This window comes from Raphanus sativus, unplaced genomic scaffold (genome assembly GCF_000801105.2).
Source record: "Raphanus sativus cultivar WK10039 unplaced genomic scaffold, ASM80110v3 Scaffold0580, whole genome shotgun sequence".
NCBI classification, from domain to species: domain Eukaryota; kingdom Viridiplantae; phylum Streptophyta; class Magnoliopsida; order Brassicales; family Brassicaceae; genus Raphanus; species Raphanus sativus.
The window spans coordinates 1,835-20,257 of NW_026615898.1; the positions used below are offsets into that span (position 1 = coordinate 1,835).

The 18,423-nt window shown below is 30.5% G+C and overlaps 3 protein-coding genes and 2 non-coding genes across 6 annotated transcripts; 3 read left to right on the plus strand and 2 right to left on the minus strand.

Annotated features, from left to right (window-relative positions):
- The first annotated feature begins 6,862 nt into the window (after nucleotides 1-6,862).
- Nucleotides 6,863-11,407, plus strand: LOC108814713 (GDSL esterase/lipase EXL3). Its single transcript, XM_018587337.2, has 5 exons — nucleotides 6,863-7,270; nucleotides 7,571-7,701; nucleotides 7,780-8,010; nucleotides 10,832-11,087; nucleotides 11,169-11,407. The coding sequence occupies exons 1-5, from the start codon at nucleotides 6,994-6,996 to the stop codon at nucleotides 11,360-11,362; spliced, it is 1,089 nt and encodes a 362-aa protein (XP_018442839.1). The 5' UTR covers nucleotides 6,863-6,993; the 3' UTR covers nucleotides 11,363-11,407.
- A 2,735-nt stretch (nucleotides 11,408-14,142) lies between these two features.
- On the plus strand, nucleotides 14,143-15,239 carry LOC108818009 (SKP1-like protein 1A). The gene is made up of 2 exons (XM_018590855.2): nucleotides 14,143-14,561; nucleotides 14,862-15,239. The coding sequence occupies exons 1-2, from the start codon at nucleotides 14,253-14,255 to the stop codon at nucleotides 15,033-15,035; spliced, it is 483 nt and encodes a 160-aa protein (XP_018446357.1). The 5' UTR covers nucleotides 14,143-14,252; the 3' UTR covers nucleotides 15,036-15,239.
- Nucleotides 15,240-16,095: 856 nt separating this feature from the next.
- On the minus strand, nucleotides 16,096-16,167 carry TRNAE-UUC (transfer RNA glutamic acid (anticodon UUC)). The gene has a single exon. It is a non-coding gene; the product is annotated as a tRNA-Glu (tRNA).
- Nucleotides 16,168-16,577: 410 nt separating this feature from the next.
- Nucleotides 16,578-18,204, minus strand: LOC108818007 (uncharacterized). Of its 2 annotated transcripts, none has more exons than XM_018590852.2 (6): nucleotides 17,758-18,204; nucleotides 17,610-17,658; nucleotides 17,388-17,514; nucleotides 17,246-17,316; nucleotides 17,102-17,174; nucleotides 16,578-16,888 (listed from the first exon to the last, which is right to left on the minus strand). In XM_018590852.2, the coding sequence occupies exons 1-6, from the start codon at nucleotides 17,990-17,992 to the stop codon at nucleotides 16,805-16,807; spliced, it is 639 nt and encodes a 212-aa protein (XP_018446354.1). In that variant the 5' UTR covers nucleotides 17,993-18,204; the 3' UTR covers nucleotides 16,578-16,804. The 2 variants fall into 2 exon arrangements, with proteins under 2 accessions (XP_018446354.1, XP_018446353.1); XM_018590851.2 differs by having other exon boundaries at nucleotides 16,578-16,896; nucleotides 17,758-18,109.
- Nucleotides 18,205-18,344: 140 nt separating this feature from the next.
- On the plus strand, nucleotides 18,345-18,416 carry TRNAD-GUC (transfer RNA aspartic acid (anticodon GUC)). The gene has a single exon. It is a non-coding gene; the product is annotated as a tRNA-Asp (tRNA).
- The last annotated feature ends 7 nt before the right edge of the window (nucleotides 18,417-18,423 follow it).

Below are 18,423 nucleotides of genomic sequence, written 5' to 3' on the forward strand. Positions count from 1 at the left end.
TACACAAATATATTGGGCGACCACGTGGATGTGTACATAATGTTAGTGTACACGAGTACATTGGATGTGTACATAATTTAGATGACGTGGATGTGTACATAAATTGTGTATGTACATTTGTTCATGTACACAAATATATTGAGCGACAACATGGATATGTACATAATGTTAGTGTACGCATGTACATGTTAAAGAGAAAGATTTGTCTTTGTAAGTATAAGGACGGGGAAGCATGGCTGTGATGGTCGGAATCTACTGCGGTGTCATACGGTGAAGCTTAGACGAAAATGTAAGAAATGGCCCTTTATTTGTTAGGTTATTATCAATTTGTCTCAAACTATCAAATTCTCTGATATATCCCTTTTAATTGTCCAAAAAAATAATTGTTCAATCCAATCCCTACAATATGCAAATATGAATTTAAAATATAATAAAAAAATATGTACACAAAATTATTAAATATCATAATTTGAGAAATGTACAAATGAATCGGTGTACATGTAACACTTCATATGATATTGTACACGTGGACAATAGAACGTTGACGACATTTGACATACTGAATAGCTTTCAAGTATCATTCAAAATGGACAGTAGAATATATGTGTACACGTTGTGATATTTGACAAACTTGAAATTGCTTTACAGTGTAATATTTTTTTGAAATTGCTTTATAGTGTAATTGTACACATGTTTATTAAAGAACATATGTAAATGGATATATGTTCAATTTGAAGTTAATGTACATATGCACACTATGAATTTAATGTACATATGTACACTTTCAAGTAAATGTACACATGTATACTTTGAAAATAAACAAAAAAAAGGCAGGAGAGAGTCGAACCAGGGTTTGCTGGAGAGAATGAATGATAATAACCACGAGGCTACACTTACTTTACGGATATAACGTACATGTAAGAGATACATATTAGATATCCAACATGGGGATAAAATGTAGCATCTAAAGTTGTTTTATTGTATTTTCATAGATGTATTCCTACTACAAAGGGATAAAATGTAGCATCTAAAGTTTTGGACGAAATAAAGAACCAATTTTCACATTTAAAAGTATTGGGGTTACTAAATAAATAAAAAATAAATTTAAGGACTAAATATGCAATAATGCCCAAATTAGCCATTGTTGCTCAAAATTATTGTGCCAGTTTCAGAGCACGTAGAAGAGACAAGAAGATCACGATGAAGGAGAAAAGAAGACGTTCCGACGACGGCGAAAGCTTAGGTCACGGCGATGATAGAGACGAGTTGTAAAGCACATACCGAAGATGAGAAGAAAGAATAGCAGTGAAAAATTAGAGATGAGGCAGAGAAAGAAGAGTTGCAGGGACGGAGAAGAGAATGAAGAGTTGTGGAGAAGAAGTTTTGATAATTTCTTATTTTTTTATATATATATTTTTAGTTTTCATACATATGGTCCCAAGAAAAAGAGAAAGGCGAATGTTTTATCAAGAGAGAAAACTCTAGCCGTCAAGAGAGAAAAAAAGAGATTTTTTTATAGTTTCAAGCCGATGACAGGAGGTTTCTACAGCTCCGTCATCCGCTTGTTTGATTCGTTTTGCTTCTTTCTTTGATCTAATTTACTTCTGGTTGTTTATTTTATTCGATTGCCAATTTATCTTAAATTTGGCAAAGTTTTTTATTGTTCCTTTGTATGTTTCTTCCAATAGATTTGGAAAAACAAAGGTTTCGGTTCAATTGAACTGTTTAGAAAAAGTAATTGACAGATCTACTGCGAATGGTGGCGACGGATCTTACCAGCTTCAATTGTTGATAGTTCCTCATATGATGGTGATGGAGTTCTTGCTGTAAACTATGGTTACTTCAAAAAACAGTATCAAATTCTATGGAACGGTAATCTCTTTGACTCTATTATCATCAATGGAGCAATATAAAGAGTTGTCTTGTCTCAGTGGCTCCTACTGGAGTACTAAAAAGAGAGTGACAATCGTTCTCAATTCAGTAGGAAGCGTGGTATTTTTGGATTAATACGAAGATAGTCTCTCTTGAGATTCAGATATTCCAAAAGCAAATATGGAGTTTTATGTGAAAATCTTTAGTTATCCATACGTAAGATGTGTGTTATTTTATTTTGGATTTCTACTGGTATATCCTTTTTCTAGTTTTGTTTTGATAGTTCTCATTGTTTAGAACTATTTGCATTAAAGACTTAATAATAAAATCCAACATTAAAAAATAAAAAAAGGTAACTCGTTTCCAAAAATTGTGGGACCATTTAAATTGGATCTATGACTTTAGTTAACAAAAACTACCTCACTAATCATAATTGCTTTATATTGATATTAAAAACTTAAAACTGTCTTGTAGTGTAATATTTTCTTCAATGAAAAGGACATGAAAATAGAGAGAGAATACCGAGAGAGAGAGAGAAACAGCTATTGGTGACAAGTTAATTACTTTGACGACGTATTCATTTTCTTTGTATTTCTTTCCTTTTGGTATTAGCTTAAAACTTCAATTAACGAAACTGTTGAACCCTAAACAATATTTATTGTTCGATTAAGATTTTTGAATCTACCTATCAGATTTAGGATTCAACAATGATTGGAGGATATCTAAGAGAAAATCATGTTATACATTTGGCTTCTATGGTATAAACTTTACAAATAAAGGAGTATGCCGTATTAAGGATGTTCAAACCAATCCAAAAACTAACTCATTTTTTATTTTAATATTAGTTGATGGTCTGTACCTTGCGAACTAATATACTGTATATAGCTACTTTTAATTTTAGTGTTTAATTTTATACAAAAGTGAAATTATTAAATTAGATACAAGATTTAAATTAATATTATAAATTATAAAACTTCTATATTTATATTGGTAAACAATGCATTAAATTATATTTTTGATTGATAGTTTTATTTATGGGATCTAGATGTTGGATCAGAAATATTTTGTAGTAGTAATCAAATTAGGAAACGTGGATTTGAAATTAAAAACTTATTTTTTTATGTACTTATTGTATTGTGGACTGAAAAGAAATCCAGTAAAAATATATAAACAATTACAATCTATTGATAAAAATATAATCATAACTCATAAAACATTAACAAAATAACAATAGTCAACAAAAATTATCTATTCTTATAATTTAGATTATACTTATATTATGTTTATTATTTCCAAATTTTTAGTGTTATTTAATGTTGTAATCCTAGTTTTCATGTTTCTATATTTTTAACATTCTAAGTTAATTTTCATTTTTAGTTTATATAGTATTTATTATTCTGATTTTAAATATATTATTTTGATAATATTTATGCTATTAGCATAAATTATTTGTGATTTTGATGTTCGTCATGTACAAATATAAATTTATTTATTTACGGTGAGAAATATGAGTTTTTAATATTAAATATATATAAATATTTAACATAAATATATATTTATATTTTACGATATATTTTAAGTGAGGTTTTACCTCTGATCTTAAATTTAATATTATAATAATTATTTGGATCATATTTTCAATAGGAATTAGAGAAAATGAATATAATATTATTGTTAAAATCATAAAATAAATATAAGATAAACATAATTATGATATTTATCAGTATAATTGTTAATATAAATTGCTTATATCTATTTATTAATTAAATTTCTTAAATATTATTATAAAGTATACATATTAAAATATATTTTTAAAATAGTAGTATATATATCATTTGAATAGATTGATGTTTGTTAATTTTACAAATAATAGTATATATATTCAAATAATAATATTAATTAAATTAATGACTTATTATGAAATCATATATATATATATATATAATATTAAAATAAAAACTGAAATAATAATATTAATTAAATTAATGACTTATCCTGAAATCACTGAGAGAATGACAAATAAACAAATTCATTTTTTAAATAATAGTATTGATATGTTTTAAATAAATTTACATTGTTCTAACTGAAAATTGGAAATCAAAGTTAAACTAAAAAAGGATAATCTAAGATAAAATAAAAACAGTTTCAAAATAAAACTTTTGAAAATTAAGGACTTTTTAATCCGAACCAAAACTGAATTCTAGTCAATAAAAACTAAAAACCAATAAAACCAAAAAGAAATTTGGATTGAACACTTCCACCTGTGAGTCTAGTTAATTATTCTACATTGACTTGGATCAAAATTTGGACTAATTAATTATATGAGTGATTTAATATTTTTAACATTATGGACCTACTAATAAATGATCAATTTAAAAATTTCAGTTAATGGCTTCACCTTTTTTGTCTTTACTGTACGTTGAACTAGCTTTTTTTGGACAAGTGTGTGGAAGTAGCTATATACTACATCACTTCAGGTTTGTCGCTGTCGAGTTATTACATAAAATTGTTGCAACTGCGATACATTATCGGGATAATATAAGGACCATCTATATAATAAACTAATTGCGTTGGTTTGTAAGCTTTTCTGATAGAATCAAATAATTTTTGAATATCAAAATAACTTCTCCCAATTCAGCTACAATCACTTCAGTTCGCAGTTTGTTAATTTTCCGTTAAAAAATTACATAAACTAAATTATTTTCGAATCTTATAATGATATTATTCGTTTTCAACAAAAAAAAAACTGTGAATGACATTAGTCTTATTTAAAGGTAAAACCCTTATGTACGCATATACACAATTTTTTGCTTTCTTTTTCTACGCATATAATTTATGATAGCCACAATTATGTTAGATAGTGGTTGGGCGATATTCTGGTTGTGTAAATCATTAAATTAAGTAGCCTTGTCATTGCATCTTACTCTTAATTAGCTTGATTTTTTGGATAGTACTTGATCTCTGGCTTGCTATTTATAATCTATAACTATTACTATTACATTTGGACAGCAAGTTTTTCTTGATAAACATTTTCCATTAATATATTTTCACTATTTCTTTCTTCTTGATGTCTCTTTGGACCTTTTATATCACGTGTATATATAGAGAAAGCTACCTTCTTGATACCCAATTTTGTGGTAGTATCACCTGTTGGGTGTGATCCACATATCTACCGTACGCCTTTGTTCCATTTTTCACTTATTCGTATTTATGCATGTTGAGCAGTTGAGTCGATTCTAAAAGAACTCTAAAAAGTAGAATATATTACAGAAGAGACCAAAAAGGATACCAACAATATCTGATATATTGTTTAGCTTGATGGGGCTCTAGAAGTCTTGATGCATTAAATATGATGACCTACAAAGTTGTAGTTTGGTGACAATTTAATTAGATCACATGCTCAAAGATTTTAATTATGAGATTCTATAGTTAATAAGTTCTTAGCATTTCAACGTAGCCAAGTTGACGTATGAGATTATATAATATATTTGGATTGGGAAATTCTAATATTTACATTGATCTTTATAACGGTACAATTTGTTGAATTTAATACATTAATCATAAAAATTAAGTTGAAACCATCAACGGTTTAAAAATTTTAGATGTCCTAAGCAAATGTTTGCTAACATATATTATATGTTTTTTTACTGCACCTATTTACAGTACAAATCATACTAGACTTTTATAAACTAATTCAAATTCACTACTGACTGGTAAAGGCAACTTCAATTTTAATTTTATAGAAGTGTAACTCAATGTAAACATTTAGCTATCGTCGATAATAATTTTATTAAATCATTTACTATTATAGAATTTTACATTAAAATTTTGAATATTATCTAACAATCAATTTTTAATATATTTATTAATAAAAGTTCTATATAAAATACTAAAAATATTATTATTATCATAAATTATAAATCTTATCTACGTATAAATACAAAATTATATCTAAATAGGATATTGCATATTGTTTACATATCCTACTTTGACCATACTTTTAGTATTGCATTTTAAAGTAATTAGATTTGGGAAATCAAATAAAACTTAACCAAATCGAGTCAACCATACTAAAAAGTTTATAAAACATGTCTGCACATATACATTTATCTTTGAAATAATCCTAAAAAAATAATCAAGCCCTGATCGAAAAGAATAATCAAATCCATCTAAAAATTTAATTATATTCATATGAATAATATTTATTTAAAATAATATATGAATGATATTTGTATATTTTTATTAACATAAGATCAATCAAATAGTATATTGCTATTACTTTTACAAAAATAAAAAGAAAAAACTAATCAAATTTACATAGTTTGAACGAAAACTTTAACGTTTTTATAAACCAAAAAATTGAAAAAGGAAGCAGCCCACATGTCCGACCTTTTGTTGTAAACTTAAGTCTTCAACTATTGTTATTTTTCTTCTGGTGGTATGTTTTATATACACAATGAACGAGTTTTACAAAAGATTCCACAAAAGATTGGGCTATCCACACCTTTTTTTATGGCTATCCCCATCATAATGATCACTATAGACGATTTATACGTAGTAAATTTTAAATTTTCATTTAAAGCGTTCTGCTTTGACACAAAACAAAGAGTATTTAAATCTCTAATGCGGATATCAGCTGAAAGACTGAAAGTATTACATAATCCCTGACTAATTAGAGTTGACAGACATACGCACTAATATAGTATTATACATGCTTGTTGTCACACTCTGCTGGCAATACGTGTTTCGACATACGCACTTCTAGATTTATGTCGTTAGTTATTAAAATTAAAACTGGTGTGGTTGAAAGTTGAGATTAGTACACTGTCTGATCAGTTGTTTTCTACGCTTAAACGTGTTGTAATACCTTATTTATATTTAGAATGCTTCAGTCAACTGGTTAAGTATATCTTGCCCGTAGTCTACCACAAGTCCACGACATCTTCACCACGCAATGCAATATATATGCATATACATCTACATGTGTTTGTATATAAATAAGCGTGATAGCAAACATGAGAGCAAACATGGTTCCCTGTTTGCCCTGGTTATTGTAAAGCTTACAAGAAAATTTATCTTTTATAAAATCTTATTTTATTTTTACATTACAAGAAAGCAAACATGAAAGACAATACAAGCCGGTCTATTTCTTGTTCTTCGTTGAAACTATGTTTGTTGTCCATTCTCTTTCTCACTGAGACAGTCGTCGCCATCAAGCTGCCGCCAAACTTGAAGATTCCAGCGCTAATAGCTTTCGGAGACTCCATTGTTGATACTGGAAATAACAACAATGTCCAAACCGTTGTTAAGTGCAATTTTCAACCTTACGGTATCAATTTTCAAGGTGGAGTTCCCACCGGGAGATTCTGCGACGGACGAAATCCTGCCGATTTGCTAGGTAAATTCTCTTGGTCTATACGTCTTTACCCTTTTCAGCTCTAATTCGTACTCTCAGGTCGACCTTTAGTTATTAGGACACAACACACAAGTGAAGTTTAGTGACGACGGCAAATTATTTGAGCAATCATTTGTTTTTTTTTTTCCATTTTTGGATGGTAGTTAAAGACAAGGCTAGTAACATTGACTCGATATGCGTAATACATGTCAGGAAAGTTAGTGTTCCACGATAATACTGATTTTAAAACGTTGAAAATAAAGCTATATGTCTTTAATTAATGTTTCTCTTCTTTTTTTGTAGCCGAGGAAGTGGGGATAAAATCAGTTGTACCTGCATATCTCGATCCAAATTTATCGCCTAAAGATCTTTTAACCGGTGTATCATTCGCGTCGGGGGGTTCTGGTTATGATCCTATAACACCCAAACTCGTGGTAATAATAAATATATATAGAGATATTTGATATTTACCTAAATAACTTGGTCTCACTTGTGTTTGTTGATGATATTAGGCAGCAATATCATTACAAAAGCAGTTGGAATATTTTGAGGAGTACATAGAAAAATTGAAGAATTTAGTTGGGGGAGAAAGAAAAGACTTCATATTAGCCAACAGCTTGTTCTTATTGGTGGCAGGAAGCGACGACATCGCCAATACTTACTATGATCTTCATGCAAGACCTCACTATGACGTCGATTCGTACACTACTCTTATGGCCAACTCTGCCTCCGATTTTGTGAATGTAAGTTTCACCGGGTAATTTAGAAGAAAAAAAAAGCTTCTCTCGTAATTTAGAAAAATCTATATGTGTATATATATATATATATATCTTCTATCTTATTAAAACAGAAGTACACATAAAAATTATTCCTTAAATTTAGAATTTATTTACAATCATATGCCACTCAATAATTATTAAACCTATATTTGAGTGTTTTGTCTTTTCCTTTTTTAATAATGGAGATTTCCTAAATTGATAACTGACTCCAAAATACTCGGCAATTAGTACTTGGTTTCACTAAATGTATATCAATGCAATCAATTAATGAAACATTTCTATCGGCTTAAACTCCATGCCAGTTTCTGAGCATGAAAATTTATGAAACCACAAATCTTCTACATTCTCCAACTCATCTCAGCTACACGCATAGCTAAAGATAAAACCACAAATCTGCTACATTCTCCAACTCATTTTTTTCCAGGTTTGTTCTTAAACATGTACGAACAAAGCGATAAAAAATATTTTTAAAAGATGGTTATTTTATATTTTCTATGAAAAAAATTGCAAATTTTTTAAAAAATAATTGGTTTTATTGGATTATTATTGGCCAAAAGTTGTTGAAAATTGAAAACTACAGAAAACAATAAATTTATTATAGTGATTTAATGCGTTGTCCTAATATAAGTGAAAACACTAAAAAGTTTATCTTTAAAAACAGAAGGAGTATCATACAAGTTTAATACATTTATATAAATAATATATGCAATATTTGAACAAAGTATATAAATAAAATCTGTTTAACCAAATTTGAATCCATAAATTCAATATGACTAGAATCTTTTGATAACAAAAAAATCCACAAGTTAAACACACGATTTCAACTAATTAGGAGATAAAACTTTAGAAGCCTAAATTAATTATTTTTTCTATTATCGTATATATCTCTTCACTTGCGGCTCAATATACAATATATATTTTATAAGCGATTTTATAAATCTTCCTTTCGAAAATATACTCTTCCCATGAATTAAAAACTATGGAAATAAAATCGCGGCTGCGAACATCCTTTGAAATCTCTATTATTAAAGGAAAAACAAAATCAAGTGTCATTTATTTCAGAAGTACTTCCTATAATCTAGCTAAACATTAAATTACATTTAATCAATGCCAACAATGTAAAAAGAAGTCCATTATTATGGATTCATTATTTTAAATTTTTGTATAATTAACTACGTCGAAAAATACAAGAAATGTTATAAATACATAATATAAAACACAAAATATAAATGATATATATATTTTTATATCATATAAATCAAATGTAATCATAGATAAAAACTCTATTTTACATTAAAAGTGTGATCCATAAAAATACATTCACACAAACATACATGTCATATTTTAAAAATACAGATGACACAATTGGCGAAAAAACAAAAATTAAAATTATTCATTATTAATTATAATTTTTTTAAATGCTAAAGATTATTTAATAAATATAATGTTAAAAATATATATTTACATTTATATATATATATATATATATTAAAAAAATATCTGCGCGGGTGCGCGGATCAAACTATAATCTATTTTATTAAAATAGAAGTACACATATAGAATACGTCTTAGACTTGCACAATATTTACAACCTAATACTTCTAAGAATTTTATTACTCAACGTAAAAAAATATTTTATCTTTTCCATGCATTAAATGATTTCCTAAAATAATTCAGACTAACTATAATGAAGGAAACAAATAACTAAATGGCTATACTTTTTTCAGGTATACAAGAATCGATTAAAATTAAACATTATATTCATAAATCAACTTTATTAAGTTGACATGTACAATCGGCCAAGGCAGTTATGATCTTTCCTAACTGATTTATAAAATATTTTCACAATATTTACACATTCTCTATTTTTAAAACTATGAATATAACTAGACAAATCAAATAATATACGGAATAAATTACCTATAATCTTTTTATTTTCTTATAAATGTTATACTAATGTATCAATTTTTAATATATGGCTAACTCATAGTTCTCTATTTTTCCTACTGTTTAATTCAAAAAATTAACATTTTAGATATTTTATACATAAATTTAATTATACAAATTTTGAATTTGGTTATATAATATCCAATAAATACCGTTTATATAATTTACGGTAGAACACAAAATATTTGATATAGCTAAACACATTATTATCTTTTAAAATGTTATAATAATACATACATTGTAAATTATGTATAATATTTACTATAAACAAAGCAAAAAAAATTGATATCCGCTAGGTCGAGCGGGTCAAAGTCTAGTATATATTATATTCCACAATCTCTCTAGGTAAGTATGATTGAAGAGTAAAAAACCATTTACAGTTTACTGGATGAGCCAAAAATAGCGTAAAAATATGCTAAAAGTAGTAAAAATCTACCAGAAAGTTACTATCCCGTGACATGTTTATGTCATGTAATCTTTTATGACGAGGGCTGAGTATATTTATAGTTTAGTTTTTTATTGCATGTAATCTTGTAACTATGAGCTTTTTGAAAATTACTGTAATAAAATATTTTTAGATACAATCAAATTTATGGCGACCGACCATATTATCACCTTTCATAACACTTTTGATTTACTTTTCAGAGGCTCACGCATTTTGATTTCAATGGACAATCATATATCAAAATTAAAATACCGACTAAATATTTTACATTTTTCCGGTGATACATCACTTTAAGTTTAAGGCATTAATAATTGGAGTACCATGTATAGACTAATCGTTGATGTGTCACATCTTTTATCCTTCTCATCTTTTATTCATTACTTATAATGACAGAAACTATACGGATATGGAGTGAGAAGATTAGCTGTGTTTGGTGCACCACCACTTGGCTGTATACCATCACAGAGAACCTTAGGAGGAGGTCTTTTGAGAGAGTGTGCGGAGTATTACAATGATGCAGCAAAGCTTTTTAATTTAAAGATCTCCACAAAATTGGATCACCTGCGTAAAACTTTACCGGGTATTAAACCGGTCTACATTAATATCTATGACCCTCTTTATGATATCATCCAGAATCCTACAAAATACGGTAATACCCTAAAATTTATATTTCAATTTACTTTAGTATGAAAACGTACGAACTTTAAAGTTATGATTTGGGTTATTGTAGGATTTGGAGAGTCTAACAAAGGATGCTGTGGAACAGGAGCCATAGAAGTTGCTGTCCTCTGCAATAGAATCACATCTTCAGTATGTTCCGACGTTTCTAGCCATGTATTTTGGGACAGTTATCATCCCACAGAAAAAACTTACAAAGTTTTAGTCTCATTGTTGATTAACAAATTTGTTAATCAGTTTCTCTGAATTAAAAACTATTTTCACTTCGTAATGATTGATTATATTTCATCATATTTTGTTTGTACTATTTGAAAATTATATTCCCGCTAAAAAAAAATATTGTTGTTTCATCTGTTTTCTTTGGAATTATCTATTTAAATAGTACTATACATATTGCTAATCTAGTAGATCTATTCGCTCCAATCGTTGCGAGATAAATCATCATATATCCAATTTTAAAGACCTTATTTTTTCTCTGGTGTAAAGTGACTACACATTCTTACAATTCAATAGTAATTGTACTACAAGCATTATTCCTTTTGTGTTTCCCATCAGAATTATGGAACTGTTATCTTCTTAAAACATGCTGACAATTATCATGTGTGTACTCACTACTATTTTTAGCTTCCATCTAACAAACAAAAAACGTAGTATATAGTTATAAAACCACATGTTTCATACTATTGGTAAGCGTTTACAAGCACCATCAGTTGGTACCTCCATACAAAAATGAACTTAATGTTAGAATGTGTAGAAAAAAATATTGGTGTAAGCATATTTCGCATTTATTTCTTATCAACCGGAGCTGCTAATAATATTTATGTATCTTAACCTGGATTCAAACCTGATAGTATATGCGCAACTCCTTTGGGCTCAAATGATTTTCCGTATATATTCTACGATATAAAGTAAACTTGAAAGGGGAGATTAAAACTCGTAACAAATAGTTAAGAATCTACCAAATTAAATAAAGCTATACTTTTTTTTAACTAAAGTTATACTTTAAAAAGGATAAATGCAATAAGAAGAAATGTAAGGACTATGAGTTAGTGGCAGAAAGAAGTCTATATGAATATGACAAGCGAGCAAGAAAATATATAGGTTGTATGTTTGCAGTGAGCTATGGATGGATATCGATCTTGTATGTCGACATCTCCAATACTATGTTTGGACATCTCGTTTCGTTATTGAACTATGGGTCATACGAGCGATATGTTATACCAAGCGGATCTATTTTTTGCTAACTTGGTTACTCTGACCCTGTTCTGGAGATGCATTTGCACAGGGTCCATTTCATTTTTTTTGACATTTTTAGCTTAGATTAGGGTCTTATTTCTTAAAAAAAAAAGTGTATTAGAAAATAGATCTCAAAAATTTTGTAGCACAGGGTCCATTTGATACTTGAGACGGGCCTGCTTGGTATAACATGTCGCTCGAAGATTATTGTAGAACTCAAGAAAAGCTTGCATGATCAATTTCTCTAACTTCTTCTAATTTTGCTGTAACTAATACTCAATTTTTGTTTGTAAATTGTAATTATCTGCTTTTTAAAGTAAGATCAAATTATCACATCTGTAGCGGGTTTTCAGTTATATCCACATAACTTGAATAGTATTTCTCGAGTCGGATCGAAAATATGCATCTCACATATTTTATTTTATTTTATTTTTGAAGAAGAACATCTCACAATTTCTTTAAAATATATTTTTATCTCGGTATGTAATGCTGAAAAGCTTTTGCAGTAGCTTTGAAATCCAGACACTAGCTTCTATTATATTTAATTTTTATCTCTTTCTTAGACCTAACCAAACAATGATCGATTCATGAAATATTGATTTGGTAACTTGGAATCGGACGTTCAAAGGGATAAACTGGAACGTGTATTTGGTCCAGAACGTTCTCGGTCTTTCTTTTTAAATTTTGTTTCATCTTTCCAGTTCAAAAAAAAAAGATAATACTTAGAAAATGTTGACCAAAGAATTTTATTTCCCATCAAATATTTTTTTCATTTTTTAATAAATATATCAAACAATAAATATCCACATATGGTCTCTATACTTTTTTCTTATCAAATACTAATAATTTGGCATCTAACTAAGGGTCAACTGGTTCAAACGTAGCGGTTGCGGTTGGGAGTGTGAAAATTTGCGAATACGGATTATTGCAGTTTCAAATGTTATATAGCGTTTTGTATAACTGGCACAATATTTAAAAATTATTGCGTTTGCGAAATATTTATGACTGTTGATTATAAGATATTGCAGCGGTTTAATAGTAAATTACTAATATAAACATATTATAACTTTATAAAATATAAAAACATACTATTCTAATAAAATATAATATTATTAATATAATATAATTAATAATAATATTATGATTATTTATTTAATTTTTTAATTAGTTAAAAGTTACGATTTTAATATTTTTTTAAGATTTATATTAAAAATTTTAGAAGAATATTTTGATTCATTTTATATATTTGTATATCTTTATATATGTAAGTATATTAATTTTTAAAAAATTCTAATGAATAGCTAATTTAAAGTTTGTATATAAAAAAATATGATATTGTTTATGAATTTAAATTAATATATAACATGTGTAGATATTTTTATTTATAATATTTCCTCTTTTAATTTTTAAATATTTAGAATTTTTTTTTATCCATCTGCAATCGCAAATACTAGCTGAAACCAACTTTTGATTTTAAGAGGTTCAGAATAGTTTGAAGCGATTTGTATCGGTTTGTATAATTGTTTTGAAACTCCGTCAATCACTACCAACCGTAAAAGCTTTGTTTGCGGATGATAGCGAAACAACCGCTCGGGCCTAAGTGGTGGTTGAATTATAAATGTACTTATTTTCTTAATAGTACACATATATTAACATTTCTCTTCATTGTTTAAGAACTCCAAAGTCCAAATAACCAATTAATCAGATTATCAGAATATGTAATAAGGACTATTTTCTATATTTCCTTTTTTATTGGGGAAAATAAAACAAAAATTTTCCTTTTATCCCTAATCTTGCGATGACTTTCTGACAATCCACTTATAAAAAAAAAAAAAAACTAGGGATCTCATCATCTCATCGCTTCTCTCAAATCTTCTCTTACCGTTTTCCCCACACAATCATGTCGACGAAGAAGATCGTGTTGAAGAGCTCCGATGGCGAGTCTTTCGAGGTCGACGAGGCGGTGGCCCTCGAGTCTCAGACCATAGCCCACATGGTCGAAGACGACTGCGTCGACAACGGGGTCCCTCTCCCCAACGTCACGAGCAAGATCCTCGCCAAGGTGATCGAGTACTGCAAGAAGCACGTCGACGCTGCCGCTTCCAAGAGCGAGGCCGTCGACGGTGGCGGTTCCTCCGACGATGACCTTAAGGCCTGGGATGCTGAGTTTATGAAGATCGATCAAGCTACCCTCTTCGAACTCATCCTGGTTTGTTTGTTTTGCTTCTTGATTGATTGATTTAGGGTTTTGATTTTGAAAAATTAGGGTTTCGAAATTTGGGGGTTTCTTTTAAAGATTGGATCTTTGACTGAGATTGAGATTGTTAGGGTTCTTATGGAATCGATTAACTGTTTTGGGGTTGTCGATTGTGAAAATTAGGGTTTCGTTTTCTCTTATCTGAAATTTAGGGGTTTCTTAAAAAAGATTGGATCTTTCCTGAGATTGAGATAGTTAGGGTTACTATGGAGTCGAGCTTGATTTGAATCTTGTTTTTGTGGATCTTGGCAGGCTGCTAATTATTTGAACATCAAGAACCTGCTTGACCTTACATGCCAGACAGTGGCTGATATGATCAAGGGAAAGACTCCGGAAGAGATTCGCACGACCTTCAACATCAAGAACGACTTTACACCCGAGGAAGAAGAGGAGGTGCGCAGGGAGAACCAATGGGCTTTTGAATGATGTGTGAGATAGGTCGTTGAAGCAAACCAACCAGTTTCTTGCTTTTTATGTTGTTGCTTTTTTTTTTTTTCTGTGGATGATCGGTGTGGATGATGACTTTACTATTTTCCTTTTGTAATTCATGACCTATGTTCGTCTTGAAGAACCAATGCTGGATGTTTGCTTTTAATGTCTTAAAAGAGTGATGTTGGTTTGCCTTGCAAATATCTTGATCCTGTTCCCTTTCTTCTCCTTCTAATTCTGTTCATCTCTTGCGCTGAATTCACCAGAAGATAATAAGCCTTGCTTCACTAACATCTTAAGACTCGTTTCCGGGCAATGAGAATATCTATCAGTGGGTCCATGATAGACACAAGTGCGAATGCGAAACCCAATTGAAGAACATGAGAACGGCAAAGGAAGAACTTTGTGGTGGCAATGATACGTACCAATGCGACGTCTAGCTGCGCTTTGACAATTGTATAAACATGTAGAGAAACACAACATAAACTCTGTGTTCTTGCTCTGGTCCTAAGGCCTTAGCTCACACCACGTGCACCTTGCGCCGTCAAATTCAACATCCAAAACTCAGAGTTGGTCTTTCTTGAAAACATTTCCAAGGGAACAGTGGCATTGAATTGTAACCAGAGTAATAAATAGCCAAATCTATTATACTTCCTTACAAGTAGAGACAGTCTACCCTGCGGGCACTTGCGCATTTGTTATTTATTTTGCTTTTTTCATTAATCCAAATACATGCACAGAAACACTGCATAACGTTAGAGTGTATAGAATCACACAGGTTGCTGAGACTTCACTGATAAAAACTTTGGAGCATGTGAGTTTAAAAAAAAAACTATAGAGCAAGTGAACATGAATCAATCGAAACTCTCAGTTAATGGCGAATAAGTAAGCATAACTTTGCATGATTCAGATAGATAAAAAAACTAATGCAAACCTGAATGTTCAAGAAACACTAAAGCTATACTCTCCAGAACAAGAGCTCGTTGAGGAAACAAACATTCACTGCTTAGAATAGAAAAACGGATTGTTGTTGCATTGCATTAGCAACAAAAACAAACTCCGTTGCCGGGAATCGAACCCGGGTCGCCTGGGTGAAAGCCAGGTATCCTAACCGCTGGACGACAACGGATTGATGTTTAACATTGTGTATATTAAATAGTAGTTGTTTGATCGCACTTACAATATGAAGCAATGAACTATGCCAAACCTTAATTAATAGAGGTGACTGAAATTTTGAGAGAGCTTCAAAACTATTTGGCTCTAAATGGTGAACAAAAAAATGAATGGGAATGGATAATTCCTCTTCATTCCTCAAATTTTACACCATTTATATGGAATATTATTTTCTTAATGTTCCTTTTCCTTCCTTTTAATTTAAGGAATTATAGAATAAAAGTATTCTTTATAAAATCTGGCAAAGAACAAGAAGGAATAAATATTCCTATTATTTTGTTCTTCTGCATTCGATTCATCTTTGTTCTTATTATTACCTTTGTGATCACCAATTAGAGCCTTTGTGTTTTTAGTACATGGAAAGAGTTTCATGAAGAACATCATAGTATATAGAAGACCAAAATGATCTTTGCTTTCAAAATTGTTGTCAGATAAAAAGTTAAAACACAACACAACAGATTTATGAATACTGAAGATAAACCTCCAAGTTTTTTTAGCAAACCAAACGCATCAGCTTCATAGCACACACGGATTCCAAAGAGATCAACCGTGGTTTCAGCAAACTTTATCATAGAGACAACTCTTTCTTTTCTTTATATTCCTCCAAGGTTATCAGTGACTCCTTGTTTTTGGTCCAATCTGCAGGTCTTGGCATGATTATCGCAATATATCCTTCCCTATCAGCCTAAGGAATCAGATTTTTGTAACAAAAACGATGTAATTAAAATACAGAAAAGCAAAGAAATATCATTTGAGTTATTATTCTCTGGCGTTGATTCCATAAGCATAAGCTGATTATAGCTCAAGTTTTCAGAGAAGATGATAGTGTGCAGTAATAAGAGCTTCATGGCATGAAAAGTATGATAACTCTAATATTAGTGTCTGCTTACCGATGAATTGAGAAGCTGAGGTTGGTTGATTAATCTCTCATTCACCTCCAAGAGAGAACCTTTAACGCAACACCTAAGGAAAAAGAAAAACTTCAATTTTTTGGCATTTGAGAGAACTTGGAACAGAGGAAAAAAGCTATGCACCTGACAATATAAGAATCTTTAGCAGTGGAAACTTTGCACAATGCTGTATTCGATTCAGAGCGCATAGCATTCTGCACAAGAAGATCATTTTAACAAAACACTAGCTTCAGCTATAACAAACACTAGTGAACAAAGCAAAAACCTTTTTACGCTTGCCGGAGACTTTCAAGACGCTACGATCAGACTTGCCAACATTGAAATCAATGTTAGTGATCCCACCTTCGTCCTTGAAAGCTACATGCGTAGGAGCTAATCCAATCACACACAAACTGTTACACACACAACACAAGCAAGAAACCCCAGTTTCAAAAAAGAGAGAGATTGAGATTGAGGAAGACCATAAAGGAAGAGACTTTTGAGATACCCATTAGCGTGACGGTAGATATACTGATCATGACCCGGTTTCGTGAAATCTGCAACCACTCGGATTAAAAAGGGTTTTTACTCACACTGTTCAAAAGGAGAGTTAAAGAGTTAGGCTGAGTGAATGAATGAATGTGAGAGAACCGAACCTGTGATGAAGTAAGAAACAAAGTTGACTTGTGTAGCTGAAGGTGGAGAAAGAGGAAGCTCTCCTATATCTGAAAGCAGCATACTTCTCAATTCGTCTTCCTCTTCTTCTTCTTCTAGCGCTTGCTTCTGCTCGTAGCAATGCTCTACTTCCTCCTCGGGTTGATTTTGTTTGGTTGACTCGATTGTATCCTCGGTTTCTGGATTGTTTGCTACCTCAGCCGTCTGAATCTCCATTTTTCTTCGAACACAGAGCAAATCGGTTTTCTTCAGTGTGGTTTCGAGTTTTTAACCTTCCGACGGCGGATAACAATCGGACTTTTTAACTTTGCCGATTCTAGAGTAGATAAGTAATGGGCCTTATTTTCGTTAAGATATAAATAGGAAAAGCCCATTTTGAAGTACGGCCTAAGAGCCTGCGGGGCTGAGCTGAGGGTTTGTTGCAATTTGTATCTCCACTTTGTTGCAATTTGTATCTCCACGTCTTGAGTCATCTTCTCCACAAATAGAGTAGGCCGTAGGGCTTTGCTTCATAATTAGTTGTAAGGTTTTGTATATTAAGTTATTTCTTGATAAACAGAACAACCATGTCGTTGTAGTATAGTGGTAAGTATTCCCGCCTGTCACGCGGGTGACCCGGGTTCGATCCCCGGCAACGGCGCATTGTC

Coding starts and splice junctions, on each gene's coding strand:
- LOC108818007 (XM_018590851.2), bottom strand. CDS start 17,992: ATGGAGATTCAGACGGCTGAGGTAGCAAACAATCCAGAAACCGAGGAT. Junction 17,317..17,387: donor TCTCCGGCAAGCGTAAAAAG/GTTTTTGCTTTG, acceptor CTTCTTGTGCAG/AATGCTATGCGCTCTGAATC. Junction 17,175..17,245: donor AAAGATTCTTATATTGTCAG/GTGCATAGCTTT, acceptor CTTTTTCCTTAG/GTGTTGCGTTAAAGGTTCTC.
- LOC108814713 (XM_018587337.2), top strand. CDS start 6,994: ATGAAAGACAATACAAGCCGGTCTATTTCTTGTTCTTCGTTGAAACTA. Junction 7,271..7,570: donor AAATCCTGCCGATTTGCTAG/GTAAATTCTCTT, acceptor CTTTTTTTGTAG/CCGAGGAAGTGGGGATAAAA. Junction 7,702..7,779: donor CTATAACACCCAAACTCGTG/GTAATAATAAAT, acceptor TGATGATATTAG/GCAGCAATATCATTACAAAA.
- LOC108818009 (XM_018590855.2), top strand. CDS start 14,253: ATGTCGACGAAGAAGATCGTGTTGAAGAGCTCCGATGGCGAGTCTTTC. Junction 14,562..14,861: donor CCCTCTTCGAACTCATCCTG/GTTTGTTTGTTT, acceptor GGATCTTGGCAG/GCTGCTAATTATTTGAACAT.